This window comes from Hyposmocoma kahamanoa, unplaced genomic scaffold, assembly GCF_003589595.1.
Source record: "Hyposmocoma kahamanoa isolate Upper Pololo Valley unplaced genomic scaffold, ASM358959v1 86, whole genome shotgun sequence".
NCBI lineage: Eukaryota > Metazoa > Arthropoda > Insecta > Lepidoptera > Cosmopterigidae > Hyposmocoma > Hyposmocoma kahamanoa.
Window position 1 is genome coordinate 19,404,460 of NW_020654289.1, and position 18,526 is coordinate 19,422,985.

The 18,526-nt window shown below is 34.7% G+C and overlaps 1 protein-coding gene across 1 annotated transcript in view; it reads left to right on the forward strand.

The window, feature by feature from the left end:
* Positions 1–12,068: 12,068 nt before the first annotated feature.
* The window catches only part of LOC113234939 (limbic system-associated membrane protein), a 102,734-nt gene continuing 96,276 nt past the window's right edge, over positions 12,069–18,526 (forward strand). Inside the window, exons 1-2 of the mRNA XM_026470460.1 lie at positions 12,069–12,123; positions 12,610–12,737. Of these exons, the coding sequence (XP_026326245.1) occupies positions 12,069–12,123; positions 12,610–12,737 (183 nt within the window). The remainder of the gene's footprint in view (positions 12,124–12,609; positions 12,738–18,526) is intronic.

Consider the following 18,526-nt stretch of genomic DNA (forward strand, 5'->3'; position numbering starts at 1 on the left):
TAATATAATGCACAATTTGAACCGAAAAATCAGAACGAAAATTCAAAATGAAAATTAATTCCAAACTTTCGAATTATAAGTTGTTTCGGTGCGTTTCAAGTGAGATCGAGTTCCGACAGTAATCAGTGTGAAGTCAGAAAGAAGGTACATCAGTTACTACTGGTGAATTAAAGCTATAACTACCTACAGCTACAATCGTTCTGTGGCCATGATGAATGTTACTATAATGAAACACAAGGCGAACAAACACAAAAACGTATGCGGTAAAACACCCGATGTTAATCGTTGTGATCGCTAAAAGCGTACCTTTAGGGGTCCGTATACACGCTAAGAAATTCGACGTGTCTGCTACAGAAAAGATGAGAATAGTCTTGTATACGACAAGAAGTTTGTCGGATCTAGCCACGAAAACACGTCGTGTGTGTTGCAGGCGAGAAAATGATAAGTTATTACACGATACGAATGCTTTCGGACTGATGTGTGTAAGATACAATGTGTCAGTGCATTACGAGTCTTCCAGGTAGCTGTCGTTTTACTACAGACTGTGGGAAGAAATATGTTGTTGTATTTATTGACTCCTACTAAGCAATACCCGCTCCATACAATAGCGGCAGAACGCGTCGTGTCGTGGGTTAACAAGATTTTTTCTTGTCCGACGACAAATCAGTGTACACAGTTCATGTGTAGAAACGACACGAATTCTTGCATAGACTTTTCTTAGCGTGGACACGCGCCCTAACGATTTAGGTTAATATTCGGTTAGGCTACGCGGTGGTATTCCGTCAGGGTCAAGAACAGGTCAAGCTTGACATTTTACTTATAAATTCAACTCTATTCTACTTATAATAAAAATGGTTCAAAGTTATTTATTTATTTTATTTATTTCTCCAATCATTTAACAGTTATTTGTTATGCAATGTTGCAATATTGTTGTTTCACACAAGTGCTTGTATTGAAGCCTGAGCAAGCGAAGGATTCTAAGTTTGAACCACGAGCGAAGCATTTGGGTCTTAAATAGAATCCTGAACATTGCGAGGGTTTCAAGACACGAGACTCAAAACAATTTTGCTGCCGAGCGAAACACACAACTTTTCACTTCACTATAGCGAGGAAAATGGGAGATGAAAGAAATACAGTTGAACTATAAGAAATCATATCGAGTTCTTAGGTTTTCGCGATTGTTACACATAGGAAATGAAACTATTTTTCCGGATTTAAATCGCGTATATTTGTTTTTTCAAACACACCGACGTTTCGGGCCCTTTACAGGTCCCATGGTCACGGTTGACTGAGGTGGTACAGTCTTCAACCAGTTATGTCTAATATTAACGTAAACTACTCTATTTTTTCACTATAGTTACAATAGTTATTAATTAAATACCTTATTTTTAATTTTACAAAGAAAACATTCCAATTTAAGCTACATTAAAAATGGAAAAATAGTTTCATTTTCTATGTGTAACAATCGCGAAAACCTAAGAACTCGATATATATTTATTGTGTTCTATGTTGACGTCGGCTTGCTATGTATGTCTAACCGGCTGGCAGAACGACGGATGGAGACTGACAACCGGTGGGTTTAGTTTAACTGATTACGTCGCTTAATGTATGCAGAGTACACACGGTACGGTAACTTTAACGTCCTGTGCGCTGTTACAAAATTAAATTCCCAATTACCATACGATCCCTCTATATTAATAGCTAAAGGATTTAAGGACATATCGTTCCACGTAACAGTTTCTCATATATAAAACAAATAAAGATACATTTATATAGCCACAAGACACATGAACCGTAATATAAGCGATCCCGTACATCGTCGTCATTTTTTTACGTAATTTAATTTTATTTTAATTAATTTTTTACTGGTTTTGCACATAAGTAATAAAGCATTTAAAATTATAGGTAACAATTTTTTATTTTATTTTTATTTTTATTATTTTATTTATGACACAATAACAGACACAAACAATAGAAAAAAAAACACTTAAAAATGAATATAGTAAGCATAATTATAATTGTGCTCAACATTCACAAGTAGATATACTTAAACGGACGCTAAATAAATTATTATTATTATATAAAAAAAAAACCAAAAAGGATACATTATTCACCTTACAACAATGCAAGAAGAGACGTCTTAATTGAAAGCAGTTAAAAATATCGCAATCAGAACATATTTCGTTGTAATACCCATACATCCTATACAAAGGGTTATTTTGTGATGCAATTTTTTTTTCTATAGTGAATGATCGTTGATTACGCACAGACCGAGTCGGAACTCTGAACAGCAACATCTTTTATAAGCCACCGCCAGACAGTCCATTGGCAATTTTATGCCTTATAATATTATACAGAAACTATTTCCAAATGGTTGCTTCACTTTAGTTACGAAGAAATTTAAAATACCATATTAAGTATATTTAGATAGCATGCACCGCGTACAGACGCACGAACGCTCACACGTGCACACTCATCCGTATGTAATTCCATTAATTAAACTTTTTTGATACATAATTGCTTACATAACAGCCACAGTAATATTTAAAACTGTTGGTAATTAAAAACAGGAAAATAAATATCTGCATAGGTACCGGTTGAGTGAGAGCTTCATAGGTCTCTCAGCGCTGTCGTTTACGGCGATAAAAGCCGAAAAACCCAATACAAATGATCTCTGACAAGTGCATATTGAAATTCAAGTTTACTGACCTGACGGTTGGTAGGGCGGGGGCCCTAGTTTGGCACATAGACGCAGGTTCAATTCCTGTCAGATCTAAGGATTTTTATTGGTATTTGTTCTTTGTATTACTAAATAAAATAAATAAATTTATTATTATTATGTGGCGTTCACACGATCTGTGATTTTACCAATCAACGCGCAGCATATGAAGGTTAGTCCAAAGTGTCGCAGACGTGTCCGGGGCGGTGCATGTATCAGGGGGTCTACTATCGTTCTGCGTCCAACATATGTCCGAAAAAATTACTGACAAATAAGGAATACTTGACCAAATTAAAAGAATTTCGCCGACCTTCGTGGTCGAGTGGCTTGAATACAGGTTTTCACGGTATCGCCATCTTTGAGGTTCCGGGTTCGATCCCCAACCCGGTTTATGTAGAAATTTACTTTTTAATATTTTCTCGGGTCTGGATGTTTGTAGTGCCGTCGTTGTTTCCGATTTCCATAACACAAGTGCTTTAGTTACATATTTACGTTGGGATCAGAGCAACGTATTTGTTCATTATCATATTTTTTGTTAGATAGCTTCTAACCTAAACTAACCTAACATTAATTTCATTATTAGATATGAAGGACGACAATCATAATTATTAATAAGAATACATAATGAATAATTGACATTGAAAATAATAATGTAATATGGATATTTACATTGTGTTTTTATTTTATAGCAGACGTAAGTTTCTTTTATATGAACAATTTATGATTATACACCTAACGACACATGTAGTAATACTAAAAATAATGCATTGTTTTATCAAAAGTCTGGACGGTTATTTTACTGTTTTATTTTCGGTCTAATTTGAAAATAAAAAAGTCGATTGTTAATGATTTTGATAATTTTTTCATAAATTTCTTTTAATTGTCTACGTGGGGATTTTGCGTTATTGTAAATTTCGTAAACTTTAGTTGAAAAAGTTTTTTAATTTACTATCATTTGCTTTAATCAATTTTTTAAGTTGTCTGTGTCTGTCTTTGTTTTGTCACGCAACCTAAAAAAACACATTTTTTAAATTATGATATTCTTTTCATAAATTTGATACCAATTTTTAAATTAAATTGCTAAATTAAGAAAGGCGTGGTAGCTTAATGATTTTACCCAACGTCTCTCAAACAGAGACCGTGGATTCGAACCCGGCCTCACACGTCTGAGTTTTTCGGTATTTATGTGCCAAATTGAATTTGAAATTTAACATGAGGTTATCGGTAGAGGAAAAACATCGTAATGAAACCTCCACGTCGAAGAAGGTTCACAGACCTCGGAAAACGTGTGAAGTTCCCTACCCGCATTGGACCAGCGTGGCGGACTATGGCCTAAACCCTCGCCTGGGAGGAGCCCCGTGCCCAGCAGTGGGATGTATAAATGTAGGCATGCAGGGTGGAGGCGGCTAGGATAGTGATTGTATCAACACTGCACTAGGTACTGTAGTCTAGGCTCTACTCTATGAGTAGAAATACTGGCTGAATGAATATAGGTTTGTGTTTGAAATGTATTTAAAATATAAGATAAAAAAGAGGAAGATCTTGGCAATTCTAGACTAAGATTCCAAATTGAATACACGTTTGCAGTTATATTTATGAAATAATCGTCGTTTCTCTTATAAAAGTATCTCTCGCAAAGCTACCTGAGCTAAGTCCAGGCTATAAATGGTGGAGGCCAGCCTGTAAATGGTGGATGTTCCAATCCAACCGTGAACTTCACGGTTGGATTCCACTTTCCATTTGACATCAGGTGGAGTGGAGTCATCTACCAGTCATGTATAAAAATAATGGTTTGAAAGTAAGAACGTAATTTGTTTGGTCAAATAATCATTAATTCTATTGGTAAAGTTTTTACACTTGAAAACGTCATTTTTTAAGCTACTGCTCGTTCACTACGCTGATCTTCCTGAGAAGAGCGAGCAAGAAACTCTAGGGATTGCTCATTTCAAATAAACTTAAATGCTATAGAATACATTTTGAATCATATTTGTGTGGAATCTGGACTCACGTTACCTAGCATGTAGTCTATAGTTTTGTAATATGACTTTTCAATTAAAATAGTTTTAATGTAAGTTTTAAACTTAGGAAATGGTAATCTTAATACATGCTCCGGAATCTTATTGTAAAAAAGTATACAGTTCCCCATAAAAAAATCATTTACCTTGGTTAAACGAAAACGTGCTATACGTCCATGGGTTTGGACTTAGTTCTAAGGTTAATATTATGGATATCTTCTTTCTTACCGAAATTATGTACATTTTTACGGGCATACAAAATATTTGAGTAAATATACTGTGATGCCACAGTCATGATACTAGTCTCATTGGTACTTTATGTCTAATTTTTATATATTTAATAATGAACTTTACTGTTTGTTATATAACGTATATGTTATAAAAAAGTAGTGGAATAATTTCACAAAAAATAATTGACTATCAATTCAATAAAAATTTAAAATATAGTGAATAGCGACATCTCTCGCCAGGGCTGGTAACTGTAAAGATATCTAACTGGGTGATAAAACTTTCATAGATTTCTCATAGATGGCGCTACGACTAAAAAGTCGTTGAATAAACCAAATGCAAAGATACGACGCAAACACATAGAAAAACTCGTGAGATCCGCTAGTTCGTTCCGTGGCTTAGTTGGTATAGCGTCTGGCACGGTAAGCTAGAAGATGTCGGTTCTAATCCGGCCGGATCGAAGGAATTTTTTCTGAGTGTTCGATCTTTGTATTAATAATTATAACAAACTAGTGGAATAATTTCACAAAAAAATAATTGAATATCAATTCAATAAAAATTTAAAACTTTACTGTTGTTTGTAATGCTAAGAGCGTGTCGACACTACGTCTGATTCGTATCAGGGGATCTTTTCTCGTTCTCCGTCTAACATCCGAAAAACAATACTGTCAAATATCATCATTTGCATCATGCGTCTTAATTTGGTCGAGTATTACTTATTTGACTTTAATTGTTTCGGACATCGAGAATCGGTGCCGATAACTTCAAATACCTACTGTTTTTTTTAATGAACGCCATATCTACCACATGTTTGCAATAAATGCTTTATATTTGTATACTTCAGACATATATGTATATTTACTCCCTATGAACTTCACAAAATTTACGGAAGGAATAAAATTATTTGTTTATTACCACCCAAATAATACAGGAACGGCAATAGGGCGAACACGTAGAAAACAACCCTGAAACTGCTATATAATAACGTACATAAAAAACAACATAAGTATAATAGAAAGGAGACAAAAGAAATATCCCGGAGACATCGCACCTGTCGCCAAATGCTAATGTGAAAAACGGTTTTCGACGTTTTGTTGAAATACATTTAGGTAAGGAATTCTTTCCGATCATTTTTTTATTCAAGCCATTTCTCGGTTTAATATACACCTTAATAAACCGGGAAACGAAAACAATAACTTTTATAATTTCTTCAAAGACAAATTGTATATTAATACACTACTTGATGATAGAAATTTTAATTAGATGACCTCCGTGATCGAGTATCTTGTCACCGTAGACAAACTAAATTTTTATAATATATCGGGTCAGGATGTTTGTGGTGCCGTCTTTCGTTGTTTCCGATTTCCATATCACAAGTGCTTTAGTTGCTTACTTTGGGATCAGAGCGAAGTATGTGACGTTGTCTAATATATAATGGCGTTTAACAGTGATTACAGAAAGTGATTTCATACCTTTGGTACAATGTTCTACGGCCCCGTGTACATCAAAATGTCCATAATGTATGAGATGATTCAGACCCAGACAAATCTTTTTGATAGCGTAAGCGCCTATAATGATAATATTGCATTCAAAAATTATGGCCACCAAAGTGTACTTTACAACGGTATGTATCGCTTTATTGTGGGTATGGGAAATTATGGAACAAACAAAATATATTTTTATATAAAAAATGGATATGCTTGCTTGGGCCAAGCATGTATTTTATATTTGTACATTTTAATGAGTATTGGGCGGTTTTCCCATTGTAGTAGTAGCCAGGTCTTAGAAGGATAATAAAGTCACATATACGATCATAGGTCAAAAGTATTTTAATCATTAAAAGTCATAAACATAAAACGAACTACATGAAAGAAATTATTTTTCTTATTGTGTTGATGGTACACAATGTCATACTTTTTCGGAATGATACGTCGTGCGGTTCTTTTCGTACACCCCAAGTTCTGTACTTAAGAAATTTTATAGCTCTCCTATTTAAGCATAAAAATGATATCGATTAATTTCGTTCGTAGAATATTTAAACCTCTCAAAATTAAAACCTTGTAATTTTGCAAATGATCAAAGCCGAATTTACATTTGTCAGACGCGTCGTGTCGTGACGCGTCAAATTTTGTCTTTTTTTTTATAATATCAAGTGATGGGGCGGATAAGGCATGCACCTGATGGTAAGCTACACGCCTGTCCATAACAGTTGCAGTGCCATACAGAGCTTTCAATCGCAAAGATCTGAAGGGTATTGGCACTGCGCCCGTCACCAGACGTAAGTTGACAAGTCCAATGTGCCTGTAATTTCACCACCCTTACTCTTCAAAACCAGAACACAGTAATGCTAACATTACTGCTTGGTGGCGGAAACAGGTAAGGTGGCAATACGTCTCTGGACGAACTCTTTCACAATGCGCTAGTTTTACTGCTACTATATTAGTGTGTCGCAACCTAACGTAACGGCTTGTGTCGTGTGTATGAAACCGATACCATTCTGACGCGTTACGACACGACAGTCAGACAAATGTAAGTCCGGCTTTAGGCCTTATTAAACCTAGGTATGAGATCAGACGTTAAGGGGCTCGTAAAGGCAAGCGCCTGTGCTTTCCACGCGTGATTGTTCTCAAGCTGTCCTAGTTTATATACCAATCAACGTGGTGCGTTTTCGATTGTGAAGTAATAATAAAAAAATATTATTCTACATTTTTGCTAAGTACTGTCCTGCTCATTATTCATTTCATTCAATTACATTCAACAATGAACGAATGTAAATATTTACATTGAATAATAAAAAAATATATGTAAAATGCCTGTTTATGGGTTGATGGAGGACCGCTTGTTTTCTTACCAAAGGTTTTTAGAAAAGGCTTGAAGATATAAAAATGTACATATATACCTTACCTCTAGTCAGAATAAGAGCTAACCCGTACGTACAAGGCCTCAACTTTATCTGGATAAAAAATAGCGTACCTTGTAACAAAAACACCTCGGCATAATAAATCACACGTATCCGATCTGCGTTACACATGGTTGGGCAAATACATTATATATTTTTTGCTTCGGCAACACCACTCCAGTTTTAACAATGTATTTTTTAAAGTGCGGTGTGTTACATCTCAAGTTTTGCAATATGTCTAAGTTCTAAGTGTCTAAATTGTGACTTCTATCAGATCAAAAAATTGTAATTAAACATCATCACCGTCCTATTTAAGAGCAATGTTCTTGTTTGTGTACCCTCCACTATTCATTATGACTCCATTCAGCTTCATGACCCCTTTATAGCCACTTACTTTGACCTTTTCTTTTATTTGCTCAGTGAGCTATTATCGGCCTTCTTCTTTGTTTTTTTTCGTCTATGTACCGTTCAATTATGGTCTTCATAAATTGGTCGTTAGTAACAAAACGTTAAAATTTCCACTTTTTGTTTCAATTAAAGCGTTGTTTTAGGACAGAAAGTAAAATATCATGAATTTGTTTGACCATGTTTTAAAAAGATATCAATAGATATAATAATAATATCGTTCTGTACTGACATTTAATATTATAAAGTAAAAGTTAGTGCCATCAACTATAGAGGCCCTGAACATTACAAAATCAGTGTTTAGAATTTTTGTTAATTTTTTTATTTGTTGGTGACTTGTACATGTCCACAATGGCTGAACCGAATTGGATTGGGGTTGCGTTTTCGTCATCGCAACGCATCTACAGGTAGTTTTGAGTCGGCCAATACGTCACCGACTAATACCGTCATGTAATACTGTCACCGTGTGTGTGCGATTCATGCTGCCGCTGCTAACCGACTCAGTGCTCCACAACCACAACCCAGGCAGTTACCAACAAAGGGGAAGAAAAAGAAACGAGTACTCATCTCTGGAGCTGTGTCGTCAGTACCATCGATAAGAGTTGACCAGTGCGACGAGGATAGTTTCAAAAAGGTGGAACGGAAAATGCGGAAAATGAAGTACACCAGCCGTAACCTTAGTGGCACCGCCGCGAATGGACCCAATCATCTATTGTGTCGATACCGACGACGTTGTTATATGTGTCACGGCTTCATTATCAAGGATATTGTGGAGTATATCAATCAATCAATCAATCAAATCGTTTATTTGCATAAACCATGGTGGTTACGATAACACAGTAATATACATATAAGTACAAGCATGTTTCGCCCGAAGATAATTTAGGCATGCAAAATAAATGAAAAAAAGGTCGTCACATGGTTACATTTACATTAAGTTCTATATAATTAATTTAAATTCTTTTACATAAAATTTATTGTAGAAATTCCCTAATACTGTAATATACTTTATTCTTTAACAATTTATATAATTTAGTCTTAAATAATGTAATGGGCAAGTGTTTAATGTCATTTGGTAATCTATTGTAAATTCTGACACACATACACAAACAATTTTGATTATATTTTTCTACCTTAGGTACGTCAAAAAAAAATTAGTCTATTGGGATTTCAATAATTTCGATGGTTCACGTCAATACTCTTAATAAACAAATGTAAATTATTTTTCACAAAAATGCTGGCTTCATAAATATATAAGGCAGGCAGGGGTAATAAACCAAGATCTTTAAATATAGGTTTACAGGATTCAAGCGGAGTCCTACCAGTAATTGCACGTATACATTTTTTTGCGCTAATAACACTCTGTTTATATTCGTACCATTTCCCCAGATAAGAAGTCCATAACGTAGGGTCGAGACTACATATGCGTGATAAACTGTTAACATGGTTGACATATTTGTTATATTACGCAAACATTTCAAGGCAAGGCAAATTTGTTAATTCTTTCACAAACGTTTTCGATGTGAGATTTCCAATTTAATTGTTTATTAATGATTATACCTAAAAATTTGGTTTCGTTTAGCTCGTAAATATTCGATTCCTTATATCTAATTTGTAGTGATATTGATGTATTATTAAATGTTATATAATTAGTTTTAGTTAAATTTATTTGCAAATTGTTAATGTCAAGCCATGTAGTAATTAAATTAATAGTTTTATTTATGTCAGCTTTGTGAATTTTAATTGTGTCAGTACAGATTTTACCCTTGGTAGTCACTATTATAGAAATATCGTCAGCAAACATTATACATTTATGATTGGTTACGTCAACTATGTCATTAATATATATAAGAAACAAAAGGGGACCTAACACACTACCCTGTGGGACTCCGTATCTGTTAAACTGGTAATCTGAATTAAATGAGACCATCTCATTGTTTTTATTTAATCTAGACAGCACGACTTGTTGTTGTCTGTTACTTAAGTAACTTCGAAACCAATTCAAAGGGATACTTCTCACACCTAGAGCTTCCAGTTTTTGCATAAGAATGTCATGTGGAACGAAATCAAATGCTTTACTTAAATCAAAGAAGAGCACTGTGGTCAAGATTTTATTATTAATTTTGCTTAAAACTTCTTTCATTAAGGTAAAAGTGGCAAGTGTTGTCGATTTATTTTTTTGAAACTCAAATTGTTCATTGCGTATTAATTTAAATTTATCACAGTATTCACTTAAACGTTTGTGCATACATTTTTCAATTATTTTAGAAAATATTGGGATAAGAGTTATGGGACGGTAGTTACTAACGTCATTTTTGTCACTCTTTTTGTGTAGGGGTTTAATGATGGAAGTCTTTAATATGTCTGGAAAAATTCCTGTCATGAAAGATAAATTAATTAGGTGCGTAAAAATAAAAATCAAGTTGTGAATGGAGGTTTTGATTACTTTGGTACAAATTTCATCAAATCCCTTAGAAATACTATACTATACTAAATACACGGGTGAAAGCCAATGCTACCCTGAGGGACGAGCAGTGGAGTCCCGCCACAATGTGAATTTTAATTAATTTGTGGTGAGAGGGCCAACTCAATACCTGTCGACCTACAACGAAGGAGGAGTTTTGGCCGAGGGGTGTCATATTCGGCATTCCCTAGGCCGGCTACCCACGTTGCGTCGCACGTTGCAGACAATACATGTTTATTATTGAATAATTAGTGTTTTAATTATTGTTATGTATGTTAGTCTATAAGGTGTGTATTTGTGGGTCTTTGTAACCTGAATATAAATGAACAAATAAAGATAAACAAACATTTTCATTTGACACATCGATGATTCGAATCCCTGTGGCATTTTTTTTTGGCTATATACCCCAATTACTCACATTTCTAAGTTAAAGGTGAAGAAAAGCATCGCGGTGAAACCTATACGTTGAACAATGTAATACTTTATACTTAATAATGTGCAAGACAACCACACAAATTACTTAGTTTCAAACTAGGAAATTCTCTGTACTAAGAGCAACGGAATTTACTCCGAGGTACTACCCAGAACATTCCGATCAGAATCAATTCAAAGGAAGTTCATTTTTCAAATTGGTTCTGGGTATTGAACCTCCTCATACAGTGCTCCAAATATATAATATTTTTTATAAGATATCAAGTGACGGGACGAACAAGTGGTGTGTCTGGCGATAGGTGACACGCCTGTCCATACCAATTCCAAATCCATGCCACTCTGAGCTTTGAATAGCAAAAATCTGAAGGACACTGCCACTGCGCCCGTAACCTTGAGACATATGTTGACAAGTCCCATGTACCTGTAATTATATTATAAATCGTTAGTCCTCCGAGGTTATCAAAAGAAGGTGATTCATAATCCTCGGAAAATATATGAATCTTATCGCTTATTTATCTCGTATTGGAGAACGCCTTCGAATTGAACTCTTGTAGAAGCGCTGAAGTGGTTCCACTGTGGCGCTGCAGTTGCACTAATAAATTTTCATAAAATATTTAAAAGCGAAGTTGCAGCACCACTGTCCTGACACGCTCGCACCATGTTTGTAATCACAATTGTGACAAACAGGGTGCATTCAAATTACACGCTTGTAGAAACGCTACGGACTCTAGTAATTTTTAGTTCACTTATTGTGACTCCAAACATGGCGCGCGCATGTCACCATCGTGGCGCTTCTAAATATTGTATGAAAATTAGTATTGGCGCGACGCACAGTGCAACGTCACAGTGGGGCCACTGTAGTGCTTTTACTTAAAGGCACCCTAAACCACATCGTGGAGAATAGCCATGTCTAGTAATGAGAGATTAACTTGGGCGATAAAGCATTTGCGCACGCCGTCCTGTTAGTATTCGCTCCGAATCCGAGAAATAACAGTCCGAAATATCACATGGATTATTTTATCTCTTGATGTACAAGCGATATTCGTATTTTCTTGAATTTGAATCGGACTTAGTGCTCAAGCTACATCTGGAGTGGTTCCGAGTTTTCTAGATTTGTATGGTCTTGGATTCGAAAGGAATACGAATCGCATGCAGTGCGTAACACGCTTAGTATAAATGTTTTGTAGCCCACACTAGCGTTCTAACGTCATCCATTTTTGAACACGAGCCTCTTCTAATACTCGTATAAACGCGATTTTCCTCGCAATTTTGCGTATTGGATTTGGGATTACGCCTGTCACCCCGGCTCTGTTTTGTCTCTCAGACGTTGTGAATGCTTGAAAATTACTTTCTATACCATTCGTACCGAGGCCACCTTAATCCAATTGACACTTGCGCATTACCTGGTGTCAACAAGATAATTTTGTTAATGATTTTTTTTTTTCAGATTCCCAAACAACAACGAAGAAGTTCCCTGAAGATCCGGAGTTTGAAAGACCGATTGGGAATAATACGTTCTTCTTAGGGAGGGAAGCCGTTTTGGGCTGCGCTGTCACCAATCTTGGAAAACATAAAGTAAGTTTTTTTATTTTCATACCAAGACGTACAAGTCAATAAGTGAGCCTTGTCGTAAGCGATACGTCTATCATAGCTTTCATCCACGAAAAAATTGATTTCAAAAGATTTTTTTTAATAATATCAAGTGACGGGACAAACAAGTCGTGTGCCTGATGGTAAGCTACACGCCTGTCCATAACAGTTGCAGTGTCACTACAAGTTTTAAATCGTCACCCTGAGACATAAGTAAACAAGTCCCACGTGCTTGTAATTTCACCAGCACCCGTACCTTCAAAATCGGGACGTAGTAATGCTAACATTTGCTGCAGAAATAGGTTAAGTGGCAGTACTTCCTCGGAGGACCTCTTTCACAAGGAGCTCTACTGATACTGAATTTAAAATCCTATGTAAAATTTTAATGATACAGTGCAGTAAACACTGGTGATACTGCAACCTGGTTGTATAGTCGTCGGCAATAAAATATATACACCTAACAAAATAACAACCACCTCGTCCCCTTAAGTACGAATGGACTTTAAAGTTTTAACGCAAATAAGCTATTTACGTAGTTCACATCGTTTCAGAATGTTAAAAGATTTGTGATGTGACCAATGTTGAATTTTAATGATTATTTTATTCATGAAAGATTTCTTAACATTGATTTGGAAACAGAGTTATATATCGTTTTCTTAGGTTTTCGTGATTGTTACACATAGGAAATGAAACTATTTTTCCGGATTTAAATCGCGTATATTTTCAAAGAAACCGACGTTTCGGGCCCTTTACAGGCCCATGGTCACGGTTGACTGAGGTGGTACAGTTTGAAACACAAACGCAAAACAAACAAAACAAAAACACAAAAAAAGTACAGTCGAATTGAGAACCTCCTTCTTTTTTGCATAATTTTTTGCTTTTTTAACATAATAGTTACACTAAAATCAAAATACAACATACACATAGGAAATGAAACTATTTTTGCGGATTTAATTCGCGTATATTTGTATTTTCAAAAAAACCAACGTGTCGGGCCCTTTACAGGTCCTATGGTCACGATTATAAATATAAGTCATCTTGTACTTTTAAAAGAAAGTGCAAGCTTTGGTTACTTTCGAGGCAAAGATCAGAAAGTAATTGGATGTCGTTTGTAATTATATTTTTACATGTGGGTGCTGTTCATCTCTACCTAAACCCCAAATTTGAGTATTTTTAGGTGGAATATTTTATCTATCTCAGGTACTATACGGACAATAGATTTATTATAACTTTAAGTGAGTATATATATATATTTATTATTTTGTGATATCTTTTGGAGCTACTCGAGACGCGTCAGACAAATACTATGTTTAAAATGTAGCGAGTTTCAAAAAGGTAGGGTCTGAAAAACAGCTTAAGCTGAGACTCTATCCTTTTTATCTACACAGTATCTATAAGTGATGTTATTTACGACTAAATTGTTTTGTAAATGTAGATAAATAAAGTTCTTTATTATTATTATTATTATTATTATTGACTGTGACAGTCAAAAAAATGGTTTCATTTCCTATGTGTAACATTCACGAAAACCTAAGAACTCAATATATAACATACGCAGTCAGAGATATTACGTTATGTATGTAAGAGACTGAAACCTAAACTAAGCAGAAGCTTGTAATATAGCAAACCAAGTCCTTCACTTCGGATATCAATTCTTCAATAAAACATTGGAGGAGTAAATGAACAAAAATACAAGCTAATGAATATATTTGCACAATTACTATAGAATACGTTAATGTTAAATTCGTAAAGGTTAGGTCGCAATCGACATTATACGTAACAGATATCTTACACTTAGTTAGTCACCAGCTTCGATTGTTGGAACCGACTGTGATAATCGGTGCGTTCATTTACATAGCCCAGTGAGATAACAACAGAACCTAATTAGCCTGAATGTTTAATTTCTAGAGATATATTGGATTTGGTTAATTACATTCCAGATTCGGTGTGTAACTGTATAATGTGCGTTGTAATCCTGGACACGATCTAAGGTCATAGTCCGCTACTTTGGAATTTTCAAATATTTTGGAACAATTTTATATAAACAAACTTTCTTCAAGTTAAAGATATTTGTAAACAAGTAAACATTACGGATGGAAAGAGACGCAGGCGAAGATATAGTGGATACTATTAAGATAATTTATGAGCGGAAAAGTTTATGGTCGTTGCAAATTTAAAACTTCTTGTCTGTCATTTCGGTCGACAAGAAGTTTTGTAAATATTTGAAAAGCATATTCAAAAAATAACCGACTGAAAAAACTCTCATGTGAATATCTTCTTACATCAATGACAATCAACAAAAGTACTCTTCATACTTCCTCATAGATGTCGTTACGGCTAAAAAGTCGTTGAAAAACCAAATACAAAAATTCGTGAGGTTTGCTGGTTCGTTCCGTGGGTTAATTGGTATAGCGTCTGGTACGGTATTCTAGAAGACGTCGGTTCTAAGGATTTTTTCTACGTGTTCGACCTTTATATTAATAATTATAAGAAACTAATGGAATAATTTCACACAAAAATAATTGAATATCAATTCAATAAAAATTTAAACAAAAATACTCTCTACGAAAATTTTACAGGAGAAAGTTTTTTTGTTTTTCTATGATAGTTACTTTTAACACATAGGAGGTATTAAATTTGCAACAACGTTATGTCGTTTCGTATAAGGAACTTGTTTTTTACTGCCTTTTTGTCAAATTCATAATTTAAACCTTTATTTCAGACACATTCAGTTCGTAATAATATACCTATATACATAGTCCCATTAAGGCATTTACAAAAGGTATACTTGACCATGACCAAGTTCTGCTGTCCTGATTATTTGATGCTTACATGCATGACTAAGTTTGTAGTCGATCAGAATTTAAAAAATGTACAATATTATTAATTTTAAATACAAATAAAAAATTTACTAATGATATTTTGCGCACTACGTCCGATTCGTATCGGGGTCTACTCTCGATCTCCGTCCGACATCCGTCCGAAACAATTACTGCCAAATAAGCAATACTTGACCAAATGAAATGACACGTGATGCGAATGAAGCTTCGTATTTGATACTTGTCTTTTCATTTTGTCGCATATTACCTATTTGACAGTCATTGTTTCGGACGGATGTCGGACGGACATCGAGAGTAGACCCCTTCAGTTCCGAATCCGAGAAATGACGGTTTGTAGTGCCACTGGTGTCCGAAGTGTCATTTTATCTCTAAATGTACAAGCGATAGTCGTATTTACTCTTTCGATTCCAAACGGAATGTATCTCTTATGGTTTCAAATTTTCTCAAATTGTCCAAGTTTAAAAAATCACACTGTATATATTATAATACAGATCGACATAGATGCAAACATTAATTGGAAGGCTCATATTGAAAAGATAGCACTGAAATTATCTAAATCTACATACACTCTGGGGTCTTAAAAAGACCACGAACGAAAAAACTGCCAAAGCAGCACATTAGGCTTATGTTTATGCAAGGTTAAGTAATTATGTGGGGAAATAGTACGCAGGTAGGTTCACTATTAATTCTACAGAAATAATGTATAAGAATTATAAAGTATTTAAAGACTACGAATACCTGTAAACCATACATTAAGAGCTTAGAAATTGTAATTTTACCATGAAAGATACTAGAATCCGTCAAACAGGGGGCTACCACGTTGCTTTCTCACAAGATGTCAAAACAAATTAATGATGCCAAAATTCAAAATGAAACTGTATAGATCCGGCCTCTTAACCATGTTTATTAAAATCTTCAATAAAATACCCTAAAATCAGAACAAATACGTCATCATTTAGGAATGAAACTAAAAGAACTGCCAATACGTAAAACTTATTACACAATTGATGAATTTTTTAACGATAATACGATGATAGGTAACTACACAAATGTCGACGACAATTATCACATATTTATGACAGGTTTTCCGTTTTTATAATTATAGGCATTTACTAGTAGTCAACTGCTTTAATATCTTCACCTAATTTTTATCACATTTTTGACATAATAATAATATTTTGTTAGGATTATTTATTTTATGTTTTTCTTTTTTTCTTCTTCAAACATATTATTTTGACCAGTAATTTACAAAATTAAATTGCTTGACTTCACTGAACTTAAGCACTTTTGAATGTTAATTAATGAGATGTACATTTTCACAGTGCTTTTAACATATTTATAACATTGTATTAATGAAATAGTCATTCTAGGTGTCCTTACAGGGTCCATGTGCTGGATTACTTTTATGTAACACCTTTGTTCAACCAAATGTAGCGATGAATAAATTAATTATACGAAATTATACATACAGTATGATTTTTACATTTATCTTTTCTAATGTTACAAATCTACTCGACTGTTCATAAATAAAAAATATATAGAGAAAGTAATAAAAATATAATTTAAATAATATACATATAACAATGCAATCGTTAACTTCCGTGAATCACGAATAGCTCTGAATCTTCGACTTTTTAAAGTATTATATTGTAAATTTATGTACGGAGTATTTTGTTGTGGAGAATCAGTAATTTCCGCTATTTATGACTACAAAAAAAGACGAGGACTGTGTACTGTTATCGAGAAAAAAACAACTTTTCAAATAATGAAATATTAATACGTAACTTTCACCGAATATTAACTTTATATCTAAATAGTTATGGTACATTTTTATTTGCAGCAGCGAACTAATGAAGAGGAACTGTGTTATATTCTCCTATGGCTCTGCGTTTCTCTGTGTCGTCTGCACCTTCCAGCCGACTTTTAGGTTCTTAGGTATCTTCTGGGCGAGCTCGTTTCCTCGTAGATCCTATATTTACTAGGTAAGAACACGTCCATTTACTTAAAAAAAAATTGAAAAATTTGTTGAGTCTCCCAGCTATTGTAGTTTATCATGGCGCAGGTGAAAAGGTGTTGGTGGTCACCACTTCGCCTTGGTAGTTTGGGTGGAGAATGATAAACGAGTCGTGGGTTGGTAAATGACTGTTTTATATTTTATTTGAGCTACTTATTTATACTAATTTGGTACGTGTAATGCTGATTCACAAGCCATGATTGTTACTTTTGTTTGCACTAAGACGTGCCTGAATGTCGGAAGAGGGTGAGACATTCTGGCACGAATGTGGCTACTACCTTAGCATAGGAACGCGTATCGTTTCAATGCTGGGCGAATGTTAACGACAATTTTATGGTATAGAGTGGTTACACACGGCGACTGCATCGATACAAACGCGCTATTGCATCGATGCGATCGTCTATAAATTCCAAGTGTAGCGATGCAATCGCGGGTTTGTATTTATGCAGTCGCGCGCTTGCATCGCTGCTTAAAATCGCGCATGCTTAAAGGTAGACAGATGATTAGCGACTGCATCGCTACTGCATCACATTTGCATCGCGTTTGCGTCGTTGCTGAAATTCGCCATATGTAACCGCTCATAAAAGCCTCATTAAAAGCTATCTGTTTAACAGTTAAAATGTACAACTTAGTGGAATTATGTATATTGTTCGTAGACAAGTTAATTTCTATTGAACTTTGCCACCAATAATAATTAAACTGTCATCATTTAGTTCCAAGTTTAGTCGCTACAATTTGTACGGCTAACTGGGCATAGCTGGATAAAGGTTCATTAAACTACTAAGGCACAGATGCCAAAGACAAGATTTGTTTTTTCTCAATCAAAGTGTGGTTCTTTATAATAAAAGTCTTATAATCAATAGAAAACTAAATTACGATATAGCGCGGTGACGGCGGCCATCATAGACAACCCAAGAGTA